The sequence below is a fragment of the Oryctolagus cuniculus genome, chromosome 5, assembly GCF_051225735.1.
Source record: "Oryctolagus cuniculus isolate XC-2025 breed Fujian yellow rabbit chromosome 5, ASM5122573v1, whole genome shotgun sequence".
NCBI lineage: Eukaryota > Metazoa > Chordata > Mammalia > Lagomorpha > Leporidae > Oryctolagus > Oryctolagus cuniculus.
This window is the reverse complement of record NC_142871.1, coordinates 51,323,103-51,339,488: the sequence shown is the minus strand read 5'-3', so window position 1 is coordinate 51,339,488 and position 16,386 is coordinate 51,323,103. Positions and strand designations below refer to the sequence as shown.

Sequence of the window (16,386 nt, the reverse complement as noted above, 5' to 3'; positions counted from 1 at the left end):
TTTTAAGATAACGAATGTACCTACATGTTTATAAAGTTCTTTGGGCTATGGTATTTGTTTTTATAATGGTTATACAAAATTAAGACATCAGAGCACTTCTTGAATTGCTCATCATTACTGCCCAGTGAATTCAGCAAGTCAAGAACAAATACTTCCTAAGTTTAAGGATACAAGATTTAATGGCTCAAATCTGCTCATTAGATTTATAAAAATAGTGAGAACTTTTAAAAACTCGTAGTCATCTATTGTTGGCAGTACTTAAAAAAAGTAGACTTAGAAAAGTATTTTAGCTTTATCAAAATATATAATTTACTGCTTTGGAAATACTACCTTGTCCCATATCCTCTTACAGTCATGAAGAATAAGATCAGATATTATGTATGGTGGACATAGCTTTGCCAGATTACAACTTGTTGAAAAGCAGTCTTGGAAAGGAATTCATAAACCAGATGAGCCAAAAGTTTTGTTTTCTTTGAGAGTTAGGTCCTTCTTCAGAAATTCTTTATGCTCCATTAAAGTAAGGGTAGAATATTATTTTTATTCTCGCTGCAAAGCACGACAGCCATATGATGCAGGTTATGCAGTGCCTTCATATCTAAAACTTTTATACTGCACTTTTAAAAGTTTATTTTCAGGAAAGGAAAGGGCATTTAAATATGGATTCTAGGTTGTAATAAGTGCTATAAAAGTGAATTTGTGAAGCAAAGTTTCGCTAAGTGTTAAATCTTGAAATTTAATACCAGATTATTAAAATATTGTCCATTAACTAGTTCATAGATTTTAAAAGTTAAAATACTTCTGACTGTTAAAAGTTTGAGAGTCTCATTTTTGTCTAATTGCAATTAAAAGAAAATGTTAAACAATAAAAATAAAATACTTTTCAAAAAAGCTCAGTGATTAATATAACAAGATGTACTTGTTAGAAATAAAGTATATATAGCTAGATCACCAAATAAAGCAACTCACTACTGAGTTTTTATTCTAATTATGATCAGTGTCAGGTGACAAAGTGTTAGATTTTTATATCAATTTATAAATTTTCATTGAAGTTTGGGATTTAGAAACTATGATCTGTTATCTTAAATTTTATGGCTTCATAAATTTTTAAATACAAAAACTAAAACTGCAGCTCCAAGACTTCCTGTTTAGCCTCATTTATAGACAGTATATACAAATAATAGCTAGAAGGTTTGAAGATATTTTCCCCTTCCTGATCACAGTAAATAGCTTATCCTGAGAATGTAAACATGAACAAATTATTTATGCCACTGAAAAGGTAAGTCAAGCAGGTTGGAGGGAACAAGGTTATCATTTGAGCTCAGCAACATCTAGGAAGTCTGAGGAAGCAAGTTTGTATTTGCCCATCATAGCATCATATAACCTTAGGCTTGTAGATGGTTTTATTCACTAGTTTTAGGATCTGAGGTTTCTAGCAAACCTATGGCAGGAGTTTTGACAGGCAGAGTTAGACAGTGAGAGAGACAGACAGAAAGGTTTTCCTTCTGTTGGTTCACCCCCAAAATGGCCGCTACAGATGGTGTGCTGCGGCCAGTGCGCTGCGTCGATCAGGAGCCAGGAGATTCCTCTGGTCTCCCATGCGGGTGCAGGGCCCAAGGACCTGGGCCATCCTCCACTGCACTCCCGGGCCACAGCAGAGGGCTGGACAGGAAGAGGAGCAACAGGGACAGAACCCGGGGTGCTGGAGCTGCAGGCGGAGGATTAGCCTAGTGAGCCATGGCGCTGGCCTTTTCTTTTTCCTTTTTTTTTAAATGAGCCTATAATGCTAGGGTGTATTTTCATTAAAAATTACCAGAAACGTGTACCCATTAGTGTTTTATCCCTCTTAGTGTACCTTTACTATGTGCAGTATTCTGATTTTTACTGCATTTCATTTTCAAAATACCAATTTGACGCACTGAATTGACTTTTATGACTCTAAAGGGTTGCAATACAAGTCTGGCCCTTTCAAAGTGAGAAGTAGCAGTATCTTTTCTGACTCTAAAATTTGTATTTCCTTTGTCTTTTCTCTCATATTTTTATCTTGGCATAAGAAAAGAAAGAAAAGTGCTAATATACTTTTACACTAGTTCATTAATACAGTGACAATAGACAGCCATTCATTTTAAAACTGCCCAAACAGTCTGAAATTACTAGTAGCCCATATGATAGCTTAGACTAGTTTCTTGACATTCCATATAGTAACTTGGGAAACATTCCATGTAATTACTTGGGAAACATCTTTGTTATTAGTAACACTTGAAAGAACTTTAGAACACTGAATCATAGATTTTAAAATGCACAGGAAGTGTTGTTTAAATATTATCTACTTCCCTTACAGTATCCTGAAGCTCATCCACTCCTCTCAGTTAACAAACCCTTTCTTGTCAATGCTTAATGTATTGTTCAGTTATATTTATATTTCAAAACCTGAAAGCTCCTTAACATCTAACCACATATTTAGATTCATTACTAGAGCATTTTCTGTTGTGTGATAAATGCATGTTTATGAGAAATGTGAGCATAACCCATGGAAATTAAAAGCCCTTATATAGTAGCAAATAACATATAAATGGGTGAAACCAAGGAGCTATTTTTAGAACTACTACTAAGATCAATACTCTAAAACTACAAAATAACATCAGTACACATTTTTTAAAAATAACTTTTTCCTAAATCCCTGTCACTTTATAATCACATCTTGACGTTCTACTGCAAAGGCTTTTAAACAGCCATTGCAATGGATGAATGAGGCTCCAATTACTAAGACAAATTTCTACCTAAGAAATTCCAGTAGGAGCTGCTCTTGTGAATGAGGTACAAATATAAAAATGCCTTAAGCTCTACCCCATCTACTTTTGTAAAGTGAAATTTCCTCCTGTTTACTTTAGTGTTTGTTTTCTGGGTCTTTCTTCATAAAATACCAGATGACATGTTTATTTTCTTGCATGCACACATATGGAAGTACACACTAGAAAATGAGAAAATCAAACAGGATCATTCCAAACTAACATGCAATGATACATAAAGGTGGTACTTTAAAAAATATTTCTTAGAGACACAAAAGCCACAATACCTATTTCCTTCATTTTTGACAGTAACTTTCAAAATTATCCTATTATAGGTGATTTTTTTTTCCTTAAGAAGAAAACTACTGTGTTAGCTTCTGTAGTAATGTTAAAATAGTTGAAACTGTCATGGAAAATACCTGCACTAGTAGATCCGATTCCTGTGGTCAGCACAGATCTTGGTGTAATCTTTGCTGCGTATTTGAGGAATTGAGATTTCCCTGTCCCGGGATCCCCAACCAATAAAAGATGAGATTCACCTAGAATAAGAATAAGTAAATCTTTGACATTTTCAATTTCTATAAATGACCTGTGAATAAGGTATAATTAGAAAGAAAATAGTCCGCTTGGAATGCCAACACAATTTATTTTATATATAATATTTTTGCTATATACTTAAAGTGGTTTGAGGAAGGATTTAATTAGAAAATCTTTAGAAATTAACTGTCATAAATACAATCTTTGATTGATTACTGCATGTGATATTTAAAATCTAAATTATAATAGGCTATATGTTATTTCCAGATGTTTAAGTCTGTGTTTAACATTTTAAAAATTTTGGCTTATAAAGTTCAATTTAATCTGTTTTTAAATTCCAAACTATAGTGATTAAAGTTTTCCATATAAATCATACAAGATTTTATTCTATTTTTATCTAAGCACTTAGAATTGTTAGGGGACCTTATTTTAAAAGTACTCTCAAATGAACATGAATATCCCATGGTATGTAGGTGCATTATCTTACTAATCAAACAAATCTCTTCAGTAATGCTCAAGTATTTTACAAATGTATCAATAGGAAACCCTTATTTGACCTGAATATTTAGCAGAGTACCCTGCAAACAGGTTACAAAACATAATACACACAAACTTTATACTTACTATTTTGAGTCCCTACCAACAGTTTGATTACAATAATGTCCTTTTTGTCTTTTGATTTAGGCTTTTGGTTATCATGGTCCACCTGAGGGCCATGATAAACCACCTTTATGCCAGATTCAAGTCAGTTAATTATGTTAGTTGCACATGAGCTTTCTCCCATCCAGACATAATTACACACTCAGAGTAATCCTTGCTCGAATGTGTGGCCGGACCACAGTAGCAAGTCATGGCAGATGGCATACTGGCACATTTAAGCAGAAGGGAAATCAGCAGATGACTGGGAGCAGCAGTCACAGAAACATACCAACAATCACTGATAGGGAGCTGTGACTTGAAGACATTAAGCAGTACTTGCTATTCTATTCCTCTTCAGGACTGACTGGAGATCCAATGGAAAACATTTACAGTAATAGAAATGTAAAGATTTTCTTGCAGCACCCTTACTAGAACAGAAATACAAGGGGTTTTGAAAGAGCTCATGGAACATGAGTATTATGAAAAATCTATGTGTATATTTCAAAAATTTTTTGCACCACAATAAACATTTTAAATCCATTTTTTACTATTTGAATTATCTTGGCATGTACCCATTGAAGAACTTAAGATTCCATTGAGTCTTTCTGGAATTCTAGAAAGTAGCTTATAATATACAGATGCTGGACTAAGTAAGATATTTAGACACATGACAGCTTTAAAAATATTACATTTGGAAAATAAAATTCAGCAAGTAGTTTTTATCAAGAAAAAAATCTTGTTTCTGTGTATTAACATTTCTCAAAATTATTTTTTCACTAACCTCTGACCCGTGTTCCTGTAGCATCAGTCCTTTGAATCCCACCAGCGAGGACCAGGGCCACGGCAAGCTTTACTAGATACATCCCAAACACCTGAGGGCACAAACTGGCCAGTATTTCATTCCTTCCTATGGAAAGCACAAAGATCAGAAGTTAACAATTTTTAAGAAATCTTTTCTGAAAGTGCCCTTTCTATTCTAACTGATCATTTTCCTATAAATATACCTTTTCTACCATCTGAAACAATCAAGAGGACAATTCCAAAAGACTAAATGGAATGAATAACTATTTTGGTTCTAAACGTGTTTTTTAAAAAAAATTTATTGATTTATTTGAAATTGGCAGAATTAGAGACGTATCTCCAGTCTGTTCTTTCGTTCCTCAAATAGCCACAATGGCCAGGGCTGGGTTAGGCTGAAGGCAGGAGCCTGGAACTCTCTCAGGTCTCCTACCTGGGGGCAGGGGCCCAAGTACTTGAGCCATCTTCCACTGCTTTCTCAGGCAAATTATCAGGGAGCTAGATCAGAAGTGGAGCAGCCAAGACTCCAGGTGGCACCCATATGGGATGCCAGTGTTGCAGGTGGTGGTTTAATCCGCTGTACCACAATGCCTGCCCAATAAACATCATTTGGTTAATAATGCCATGAGGTGAAAAGTCTGCTTTTTATTTTTAAAGATTTATTTATTTATTTGAAAAAGTTACAGAGAGATGGAGAGAGATCCTTCTTCCATCTGCTGGTTTACTCCCCAGATGGCTGCAACCACTAGGGCTGGACCAGGCCAAAGCGAGGAGCCAGGACCTTCTTCCAGGTCTCCCACATAGGTAGCAGGGGCCCAGGCATTTGGGCCATCTTCCCTTGCTTTTCCCAGGCTGTTAGCAGGGAGCTGGATCATAAGTGGAGCAGCTAGACACAAACAGCTGCCCATATGGGATGCCAGCATTGCAGGCAGTGACTTTACCCATTACACCATGATGCTGACCCCAAAAATCTTTATCCCTGGGTGCTACCTTCTTAAATTTCGATAGCCATACTTTAGAAGGTACATAAAGGAATCTCCTTTTCTCCCTCATTATTACTTATGAGGAAAATTAATCCTTAAAATAATACTTGCTAGACTTTCTATGTGTATTGTGGTAAAATCACTCCAGTGCCCTAAATAAAAGGAAGGAGGTGTTCAGTCTCAGAAAGAAGGAGTTAGATTGTAAGAGCAGGGACCTTTGTGAGCAGATGGAGCTCACAAAGAGTTTCTCCAAAAGTGGAAGGGAAGCAAAATCAATTTTCCCTTCCAGTCAGTTCAGCATTTGCTCTGAGCAGTTTGGTACATTTTTTCTTCTGGAATAAGTTACTGGAGTATAAAAGTCCGAAGAAGATCACAGCAAACTACAACCCTAGCAATCCAAGCTTCAGACTTGGAATTCTATTTGTGTGTGTGTGTGTGTGTGTATGTGTTTAAAATTTAAAGGGAACAGATTTCATTTATTTCACATATACAGTTTTAATAGCATATGTGTTCTATATAGATGAGTACCACTGTTTTAAATTCTGTTTTAAGAAATACCAAAGCACCAAATCTGAGAATCTGCCTATCCCATCCATGAATAAAGTAGATACTTCATTTAGTCACCAGCCTAATCTACAAAATTCTACCCAGGCTTTCCACAATTTATGGCCCTATACATAAAAGCTGCTTTTTGTAAGGAATCAAAGTTGACTCGGTGGCAACTAAGCTATGGTGATGTGATTTGGGATGACAAAAATGGTGAAGAAAGAGAATAATTTAGGAACAAGAGAACAAGAAAGATTTAGTAAATCCAGGAAGTTCACTGTCAGAGGGAATCCCTTACTTTCCTGAAGTAGAAAGCCCAGAAGAAAAAAGGTCAAAGATCTTAAGCAGATAAGAACTGAGAGCAGGTAGGTAAATTCTGACCCAAATCTATAGAGATTAGACATACAAGGGAACAAGGAAAACTGACCGGAAGTTATGCACACCAAAATTTATTTAAAGAACTAGCTTTGTTGAGTGAAGATGGATTCAGTGACTGTTGTGCTGGTAGAAAGCATACCCCAATAAAAAAGCACAGGCTTTGGTGGCACATCTCTGTTCAAATCCCAGTGCTATCATTTACCAGCTGTTGGACCTTAGGCAAATTTCTTAAGCTCTCTGTCTTCATTTCCTTACTTGTACCATGGAGATAATAATGGTATAATATAGAACTGTTGAAGACTAAAAGAGTTAATAAGTTTACCGAAACAGTAGCTGGCACATAGGAGCTACTTAACTGTTAACTATTTTATTACCTGAATGAATATGCTTATTCTGATCATAATGTTCCTCACACTGTAGCCAGCATGAAAGAAATTCTATGAAGGACTGGGGTGCCAGAGAAAAGCAAAAGGGAAGGGTAATTATCCTATATTTGTTTTTTTAAGTTGAAAAAACTTGTTTGTCGGATCATGGCAGTCGAAGCTCCCATGACTGTTCATGGAAGAGAGTATATTAGGGTAAATGTCACCCCAGCCTCCAAATTTAAGATTCTGTACCATGTCAGTTATGTGGCTGTGGCCTAATTATCCCAACAAACAGAATCTCTTGGTATCTCTAAAGTATCTAAGCTATCCCAGAGTAGGTTCAGATGACCCAACAGATCCCATCTCCTACATCTGAATTTTTATTCAGAATCTAAGTACTAGAGTCAAGAGATCCCTTAGGTCACTGCAGATCAAAATAATATTCCCCAACTTACCCTAGTCAAATATCCACAATATCAAGTTTTAATGCATCAGCTTAACTTCTGAGAGGAGAAGTGAAGCAACCTCCACCTTTAGACTGGCAAAATGAAGATGGCTATAGGATACAGTTCCCTACCTTTACCTTTGTATACTTTGAAATAGTGAAATACAGCATACAAGTGGTGGTACAGAGAAACTAAGGGAGAATTCAATGGTACTGAAAAGAAAAATGAGGGTCAACACTGTGGCACAGCAGGTAAAACTGCTGCCTATAAAAATGAGGGTCAACACTGTGGCACAGCAGGTAAAACTGCTGCCTGTGATGCTGGCATCCCACATGGGTGCTGGGTTGAGGCCCACTGCTCCACTTCTGACCCAGTTCCCCACATATGGCCTGAGAAGAGCAGCAGAAGATGGCCTAAATGTTTGGGTTACTGCCACCCACATGGGAGACTTGGAAGAAGCTTCTAGCTTCTGGCTCCTGCCTTCAGCCTGGTCCAGCCCTGGCCATAGCAGCCATCTGGGGAGTGAACTAGTAGATGGAAGATTCTGTTGCTAGCTCTCTCTTTCTCTTGATCTCTCTTTCCATCTCTCCCTGTAACTCTTTTAAAACAATTAAATAAATCTTTAAAAAAGAAACAATGTTGCCTAATTTTCTTGCTGCCTTCCTACTTATATTTCTTACAAGTTTATTCTTTCTTTTATCTAATAAGCTTTCTAATTAACTTCCCAGCACAAAGTGCTTCTGAAGGTCTGGTTTGGACGGTATGATGGGTTTCCTTGAGTGTTACAAGGTAGAATTGAATGAATAAGGAATGACAGGGACTAAGAGTTAAACAGATTTTTGTAAGGACCTGACTGTAAGAAACTACTTTCAGTTGAAAACCCCACTTGAAAATATATGTGATTCTTACTGTGCTTCCTTATTAAGCCTCAATGTAGAAAACTTTAGGTTCTTTGTATATTAGATTTTAAAAAGAAGACCAGTTAACTGCTATGCATGTGCTGCACACACGTACCCATTTATTTAAGCAAATTATTTTATGAAATAATATCTTTCTAGTTCAGCATATAATTTAAGTATAAAATCATCCATAAGATACTTTGATACTCAGCTCCAACTCCTATCTTAGTTTCCTGCTAATTCATACTCTGAGAGGCAGGAGCAATAGGTTCTTGCCATTCACCTAAAGACCTGGACTGAATTTCCAGTTCCCAGCTTCAGCCTGGCCCAGTCCCAGCCATTGTGGTTATCTGAGAAGTGAGCCTGTGGATGGGAGGTCTGTCTCAGTCTGCCTCTCTAAATAAATAAATAAATAAATAAATATTTAAAAAGACTAACAGTAATGTTTACTAGAAATAGTCTATAACTGGCTTCAGTTTGTTTTTCTCAAAGGATGCCTCCAAGGAAGAATGAAAACAAGCATTTGAAGATTTAATTGATGTTTTATACATTTGGGATTTTTCAATAAAAACCACTGCAAACCCAAAGCCTGAGATGTTTTATTCTAAGTAATTACATTTTATTGTCACCATCAAAATTTCTGCTGTGATGACACAGCTAATTCTCTGTATCTTCTGTCTCTGATCACTTCTTTCCTATTCTCTATTTTAACATCTACAGCTAAAATAGGTGAAACTGTCTTTAGTACTGAAAATACATCAGAAAAGGATTGACAGCTTTAACTGAGAGATTTCATCATAGGATGATTTTTGCCTTTTTAAAGAGGAACTGCATTTTAAATTGATAAAGAAGGTAGGAAACCTTGAAACTGTTTTGGCCATATAACAAGTATTTAAAATAACAGAAATGGAATATCTCCAGAAAGATCTCTAAGTAGAAAAAGACTATGCCAGGGTTGCGTGTTTGGCCTAGTGCTTAAGAACTGGCTAAGATACCCATGATCCACACTGGAGTATCTGGGTTCACTTCCCATCTGCAGCTCCTGACTTCATCTTTCTGCTAATGCAGACCCAGAAAGGCAGCAGTGACAGCTCAAGTAATTGAGTTCCCACCACTCATGTGAGATACCTGTTTTGAGTTCACAGCTCCTGGCTTCAGCTGTCTAGCCACTTCAGGCATTTGGGGGTATGCCAGTGAATGACAGCTTTCAAAGGAAGAATATAGTTAGAGGCACTGACTGACGCTACTCCCCTTTGTACACAGCCATTGAATTATATAGCATGCAAGGCCGATCCCAAATACATCATATCTAAAATGTAATGCCATTAAAACTATCAGCTTCATGCCTTTAATCACAAACCTGCAAAAGGATCACTCTTATAGTATTCCCAAAAATCTTCAAATTCTTTCCGAACCTCCTCATCCATGATAACCCCCGAGGACTGCTCATTATTTACTTGGACGTAATTGGCTTTCAAGACTATCTCCACTTCACAGCGCACATCTTGTTGAAAGGGCTTCCAGCGTTGCATTACGACTCCATAAATAGTGAGGTCATCACCTGTGAAAAAGTACCAAGTGAGTACAGCAGTATCATCCTACATGCCAGGCAGAGACTTGAATGCATGAAAAGGAATGAGATAAACCACTCCGTTACTAGGGTTTAGAGAGCGTACACTCACCTGAAAACAAATTTAGGGGCAAAAGAATTTTTCTTTAGGCAGTGGTATCCATATAGTTAAAAGATGAAACCAGCATTTTTCTTTTTTTAATCTGATTTTTGATAATCACATCAAATTACCTTTCGTTGGGAAAAGTTTACTTGTTGTTTATTCATCATTGTTACATTGGGTTAAATGTTCATCCTTTTAAGAGTCTAACCATTTAATTCTCATTTAGAGAAGAAATGTGGGAATTGCAGGCTAGACTATAATCATTTTGCTGTGGCGCCGCGGCTCACTAGGCTAATCCTCCGCCTAGCGGCGCCGGCACACCGGGTTCTAGTCCCGGTCGGGGCGCCGGATTCTGTCCTGGTTGCCCCTCTTCCAGGCCAGCTCTCTGCTGTGGCCAGGGAGTGCAGTGGAGGATGGCCCAAGTGCTTGGGCCCTGAACCCCATGGGAGACCAGGAAAAGCACCTGGCTCCTGGCTCCCATCATCGGATCAGCGCGGTGCGCCGGCCGCAGCGCGCCAGCCGCGGCGGCCATTGGAGGGTGAACCAACGGCAAAGGAAGACCTTTCTCTCTGTCTCTCTCTCTCTCACTGTCCACTCTGCCTGTAAAAAAAAAAAAAAAAAAAAAAAAAAAAAAAAAGACATGGTGACTAGCATCCAGTTTCCAGTTTAAGGTTTTGTTTTGTTTTGTTTTAAGATTTATTTGTTTTATTTGAAAGAGTTACAGAGAGAAAGGAGAGACAAAGAGAGGCCTTCCATCCACTGGTTCACTCTCCAAATGGTCCCAAATGGCCAGGACAAAGACTGGAACTTCATTTGGGTCTACCATATGGGTACAGAGGCCCAAACACTTGGATCATTCTCCATTGCTTTTCCCAGGCCATTAGCAGGGAACCAGGTCAGAAGTGGAGCAGCTGGGATATGAACTGGTGCTCAAACCCGATGCTGGCACAGCAGGTGGAATCTTAACCTGCTACACCACAACATGGGCCCCTCCAGGACACCTTTCATGTATGATGTGAGTGCATGACCTTTATTCTACCTGTCAAACATATTCTCTTCCTGTTTTGAATAAGGAACTATTGATTCTAAGGAGCAGGCACAGAAGAAATCCATTTTTACTATAGGTGATGGCAACAAAATGGCCATATGGGATGCTAGCACTGCAGAAGGCAGCTTAACTTGCTGCGCCACAGCGCCAGCCCCTCAGTTTAAGTTTTGTACATGTACATGTTAATTTTTACTTACCACAATCTTTAATGTTTTACCAACTGCCTTTTTTTTTTTTTGGTCAACCAAAGAAAGAGCTAAGAAAGGAATGTATATCTTCTTTCATACATTTTTCTAAGAGGTCTTGGATAGTTTAGAGGCATATTCCCCAAGCACTGGCATCTGCTTATTATTATAATGCAATGCATCTATTAACAAGTTTGCATATCTAAGTGCTTGCCATTCAGTACTTTGGTACTAGAGAAAAGGGGCCTAAATCAGAAAAAAAAAAAAACCAAAACAAAAACACACCATAATCCTAGTCCTCTCAAACTGTCATCTTGAACATAGAATGTTGGATATACCCCAAACCCAATTTTGATTTATTATATATATATATCTAAAGATTTTTTATTTGAAAGTCAGATTTACAGAGAGTGGGAGAAATAGAGAGATTGATCTCCCATCCACTGGTTTACTTCCCAGATGGCCGCAATGGCAAGGGCTGGGACAAGCTGAAGCCCAGAGCTTCTTCCAGGTCTCCCAAGTGGATGGCAGGGGCTCAAGTATTTGGGTAATCTTCCACTGCTTTTTCCAGGCTACTGGCAAGGAGCTGGATTGGCAGTGGAGCAATCGGGACACAAACTGGCACCCACAGGGATGCTGGCATTGCGGGCAATGGCTTTACCAGCTATGACACAATGTTGGCCCCCTGGTATTTATATTTTGCACAATAAACACTGTCTCAAAACTAACAGGCAATTCTTCATTTCCAAACCTTTATGCCAACTTTATGTTGTTTATTGATGCAAAATGCCTTTTACTCCCTGAATTCCAATATGTATATAAGTAATCTGCGAATTTTTTAAATTTCCTTAAGAAAAGTATTCCACAAATGCTAAATGTGTGGAACTGGTGGTGCCAATGCACAGAACAAAAGACCCATTTCCAGCTACAGGCAGCTTCATAGTAAATGTGACCAACACAGCAAATAGGGACTTTATACATGTTTCCAGTATTTTTCTGAAACCACTGCTTGGATGGTTTTCAAACCAAATTAGAAATAATAATTTACTATACTGTCTGCCCACATCTTTTAGATAAAAATTATTGCGCAAGTTTATACATAAGAATTTATCAGAAACAGTTTTCTATTATGGTCATTCTAATGGATTTTATTTAGGTTGTTTCTACATAAGTTAAATGAGGAACTGAACATACAGCACCCAATATTTCTAATCTGACTTTAATTGGCAATGATTCTGTGGGAAATGTAGAGTACCACAGAGACAGGCCAAGAGGGCACACACTCATCACACAAGATTTAAATCCCAGTTCCGCTGCTCACTGCTTATGTCACCTAGCGGAAATTACCCAATTATCCTGAGCCTATTTATTGACCCACAAAAAATGGTAATCACTATATTTACATCACAGGACTATGGTGAGAATTTGGTCAGACACTGTATGTAAATTAATTCAACACTGAGAACATAGTAAGTACTCAAATATTAGCTATTATTAAATCAATTTAACATCACAATTCATTTAAAATCCTCTACTATGCATTTTTTTCATTTACTCAAATATTTATTGAACAGCAGATTCATATGATTATCAGAACAATTATGAGATACATAATAATCTCAGGCAGTAGTCATGTTAAACATACATATTTTTCTGCAGTAAATATATAAAAACTACTATTAACATTCTTACTTTTAAGCAAAACAATCTCTTTGTGACTCTATGTACTGCAGCATCTTAACTTCCACAGCCATCCCCAGTGAGACCCATTTCTGAACTCCTGCTGCACAGACAGGTATCAGTACATCACCTCCAATATTACTACTCCTCATATTTCAAACTGGTTCCTCACCAGCCGGTAAATTATAAAGGGAAAGAATGATACCATTTATGTCTTAAAATTCCCATAGAGGTTTGGAGCAATGGATATGTTTAAAAATAGCTGTTAACAGACTGCTTTATTATTAATGACATCCTTTATTATTAATAACATTCAAAAGAAAAATAGCTTACCATTTATTTTTCAGGGGCTGGCATTGTGGCATAGAGGGTTAAGTTGCTACCTGAAGTGCTGGTATCCCATATGGGTACCTGTTCAAGCCCTGACTGCTCTACTTCTGATCCCACAGTTAATGCACCTAGGAAAGCAATGAAGGGTGTCCCAAGTGCTTGGGCCCTGCACCCATGTGGAACACCCAGAAGAAGCTCCTGGCTCCTGGTTTTGGCCAGGCCAGCTCTGGCCATTATGGCCATTTGGGGGGAGTGAACCAGCAGATGGAAGACTTCTCTTTCTCTCTGTATCTCCCTCTTTCTCGGAAACTACCTTTCAAATAACTAAATCTTTTTTTTTTTTAATTTATTTTTCAGTACAGAGTGAATTTAGTTTAGAATAATTGCATGAAACCATCTTTTTCTCTATCAAAGGATATTTTCATGTTCAAAATGAATGTGGCTCCTGTTGTGGTGTCACCAGCACCATAGCAAAGAACAGTCACCTTCTTTCTTCTGGACACCAATAGGACTCTACTCTGTAGTAGAGTCATATCCTCTGATTCATTTTATATGCGTATCCACTAAATCCTCTAAACTGTTTAAAAGTCTTGCTGTTATTCTGCAATGCCCTGAAGAAAGCCCTGGATTAGAAGTCAGTGGATCTGGATTCATGTGCCAATTCTGCCACTTAACTAAGTGCCCTTGGGCAAGTCAAGTTCTTCATCTATAACACAAGCTCTAAGTTCCAGCTCAGCTCTCTTTCCTGTTGTCACCTCTCACCTCCAGGCTACATCTCTATTCTTAAAGTAAGGAATCAAGCCTCTACAATCCTGTAACAATAACTTTCAGAAAATAAAAAGTGGCTTTTCCTAATTAGTATTTCAGAACCTCCCATACAAGCTAACAAAAGTTCTTTCTTACCAGATTTGCAACTGTCTACTAAGTCATCTTCCAGGATAACCTTCATAGATCTTGGAATACTTCCAACAGACAGCTTTTGAACCTAGCAAGGAAAAGAAAAGAGTATGATCAAAGACATACTAAGTATCCAAAAGCTTAGTACTTGAAATTATTTTTTCCATTTCTCTGGCATTACTATACACTTTAATAACGTGAAGATTTTTTTTAAATTTTATTTGACAGGTAAAGTTAGAGAGAGAGAGAGAGAGAGAGAGAGAGAGAGAGAGAGAGAGAGAAAGGTCTTCCTTCTGTTGGTTCACTCCCCAATTGGCTGCAACAGCTGGCGCTGCGCCGATCCAAAGCCAGGAGCCAAGTGCTTCTTCCTGGTCTCCCATGCGGGTGCAGGAGCCCAGCAGAGAGCAGGACTGGAAGAGGAGCAACCAGGACTAGAACCCAGCACCCATATGGGATGCTGGTGCCGCAGGCAGAGGATTAACCAAGTGAGCCATGGCACCGGCCCCAATAATGTGAAGATTTAAGGAAATGTTCTTGGGGGCCAGCACTGTGGTGCAACAGGCTAATGCCCTGGCCTGAAGTGCTGACATCCCATATGGGCACCAGTTTGAGACTTGACTGCTCCACTTCCGATCCAGCTCTCTGCTATGGCCTGGGAAAGCTGTAGAAGATGGATCAAGTCCTTGGGCCCCTGTACCCACGTGGGAGGCCCGGAAGAAGCTCCTGGCTCCAGATCGGCACAGCTCCGGCCGTTGCAGCTAATTGGGGAGTGAACCATCGGATGGAAGACCTCCCCCTATCTCCCTCCCTCCCTCTCTCTCTCTGCCTCTCCTCTCTCTGGGTAACTCTTACTTTCAAATAAATAAATAAATCTAAAAAAAAAAAAAAAAAAGGAAATGTTCTTGAAAATTGTACATATTATTTAAGAATTCATTAAAACTTGAGTAAAATAAAAGCACCATATGGAAAAATGTCTCCAAATATAATCCTTTGGGGATGTAGTTATGCTCTAACTACTAAACATAATGGCAAAGTTACTCACCTATAAAAAGAGAAGCATTTCTTTCCTGATCTCTTGTCTCACAACCTGGGACAAATCACCCAATCCCTCAGAAACAAAACCCTGTTGTTGTTGCTTTTTTTCCATGCCAGCCGGTGCCTAGTAAAAGAAGTCTCCTTTTCTGGTTTGCATGTACCTTCATGGGGTTACATGATCATGTTCTGGCCAGTGAGATTTAAACAGCCATATAGAGATAACCACTTAAATGGAGACTTGGTGAGGTGGCTGGCACTTCCGCCTATCTCTTTTTCATATTCTCTCACTAGATCACAGATATGATGGAGCTGCAACCACTATCGTGAGCTGCAGACAACCATAAGCATAGAAGCCATACATTCAGGATGGTTTAACAGAAAGACAATGGAGTCCTTGACTCTGAGGGGCCTACATGCTAGTCTTGCACTACAGATCTCCTACTTATTCTAAATTAAGAGTAAACCTTAGGTCGGTGCTGTGGCTCAGTAGGCTAATCCTCCACCTAGCGGCGCCAGCACACCAGGTTCTAGTCCCGGTCGGGGCGCCGGATTCTGTCCCGGTTGCCCCCCTTCCAGGCCAGCTCTCTGCTATGGCCCGGGAGTGCAGTGGAGGATGGCCCAAGTGCTTGGGCCCTGCACCTGCATGGGAGACCAGGAGAAGCACCTGGCTCCTGGCTTTGGATCAGCGCGGTGTGCTGGCCGCAGCGCGCCGGCAGCAGCGGCCATTGGAGGGTGAACCAACGGCAAAGGAAGACCTTTCTCTCTGTCTCTTCTCTCACACTATACTCTGCCTGTCAAAAAAAAAAAAAGTAAACCTTTGTGTTTGAGCTGCAAGTTATGGAAAAATCGGGTTCATTCCCATTTGTTAAACAATGTTCATTACAACTGTTAACGACAGTTAATAATTTTCTTCCTATCCCTTAGTTAAGAACAGCTAGTTTACACATTTTAACTATTCACTTCTTTAACATAATCAATTATTAAATCATTCCATACACAACCTCCTTGTCAGTGCTCTATCTAAAAAGGTGGCATCTAAGACTACAACCTGATACATGTGGGAACAACTTCAAGCTGGTCTCCTCCCAGGGGATTACACAAGTATATCTATATCCATGCTGAGTTTCCCACTCCTAACAATTTGCTCATAGCTGGAAGCCA

General features: G+C 38.7%; 1 protein-coding gene across 1 annotated transcript in view; it reads right to left on the bottom strand.

The window, feature by feature from the left end:
- Positions 1-16,386, bottom strand: part of LOC149126499 (DNA helicase MCM9-like) — a 49,923-nt gene that overhangs the window by 14,728 nt on the left and 18,809 nt on the right. Inside the window, 4 exon segments of the mRNA XM_089333723.1 lie at positions 3,206-3,325; positions 4,744-4,869; positions 9,738-9,938; positions 14,197-14,278. Of these exon segments, the coding sequence (XP_089189849.1) occupies positions 3,206-3,325; positions 4,744-4,869; positions 9,738-9,938; positions 14,197-14,278 (529 nt within the window).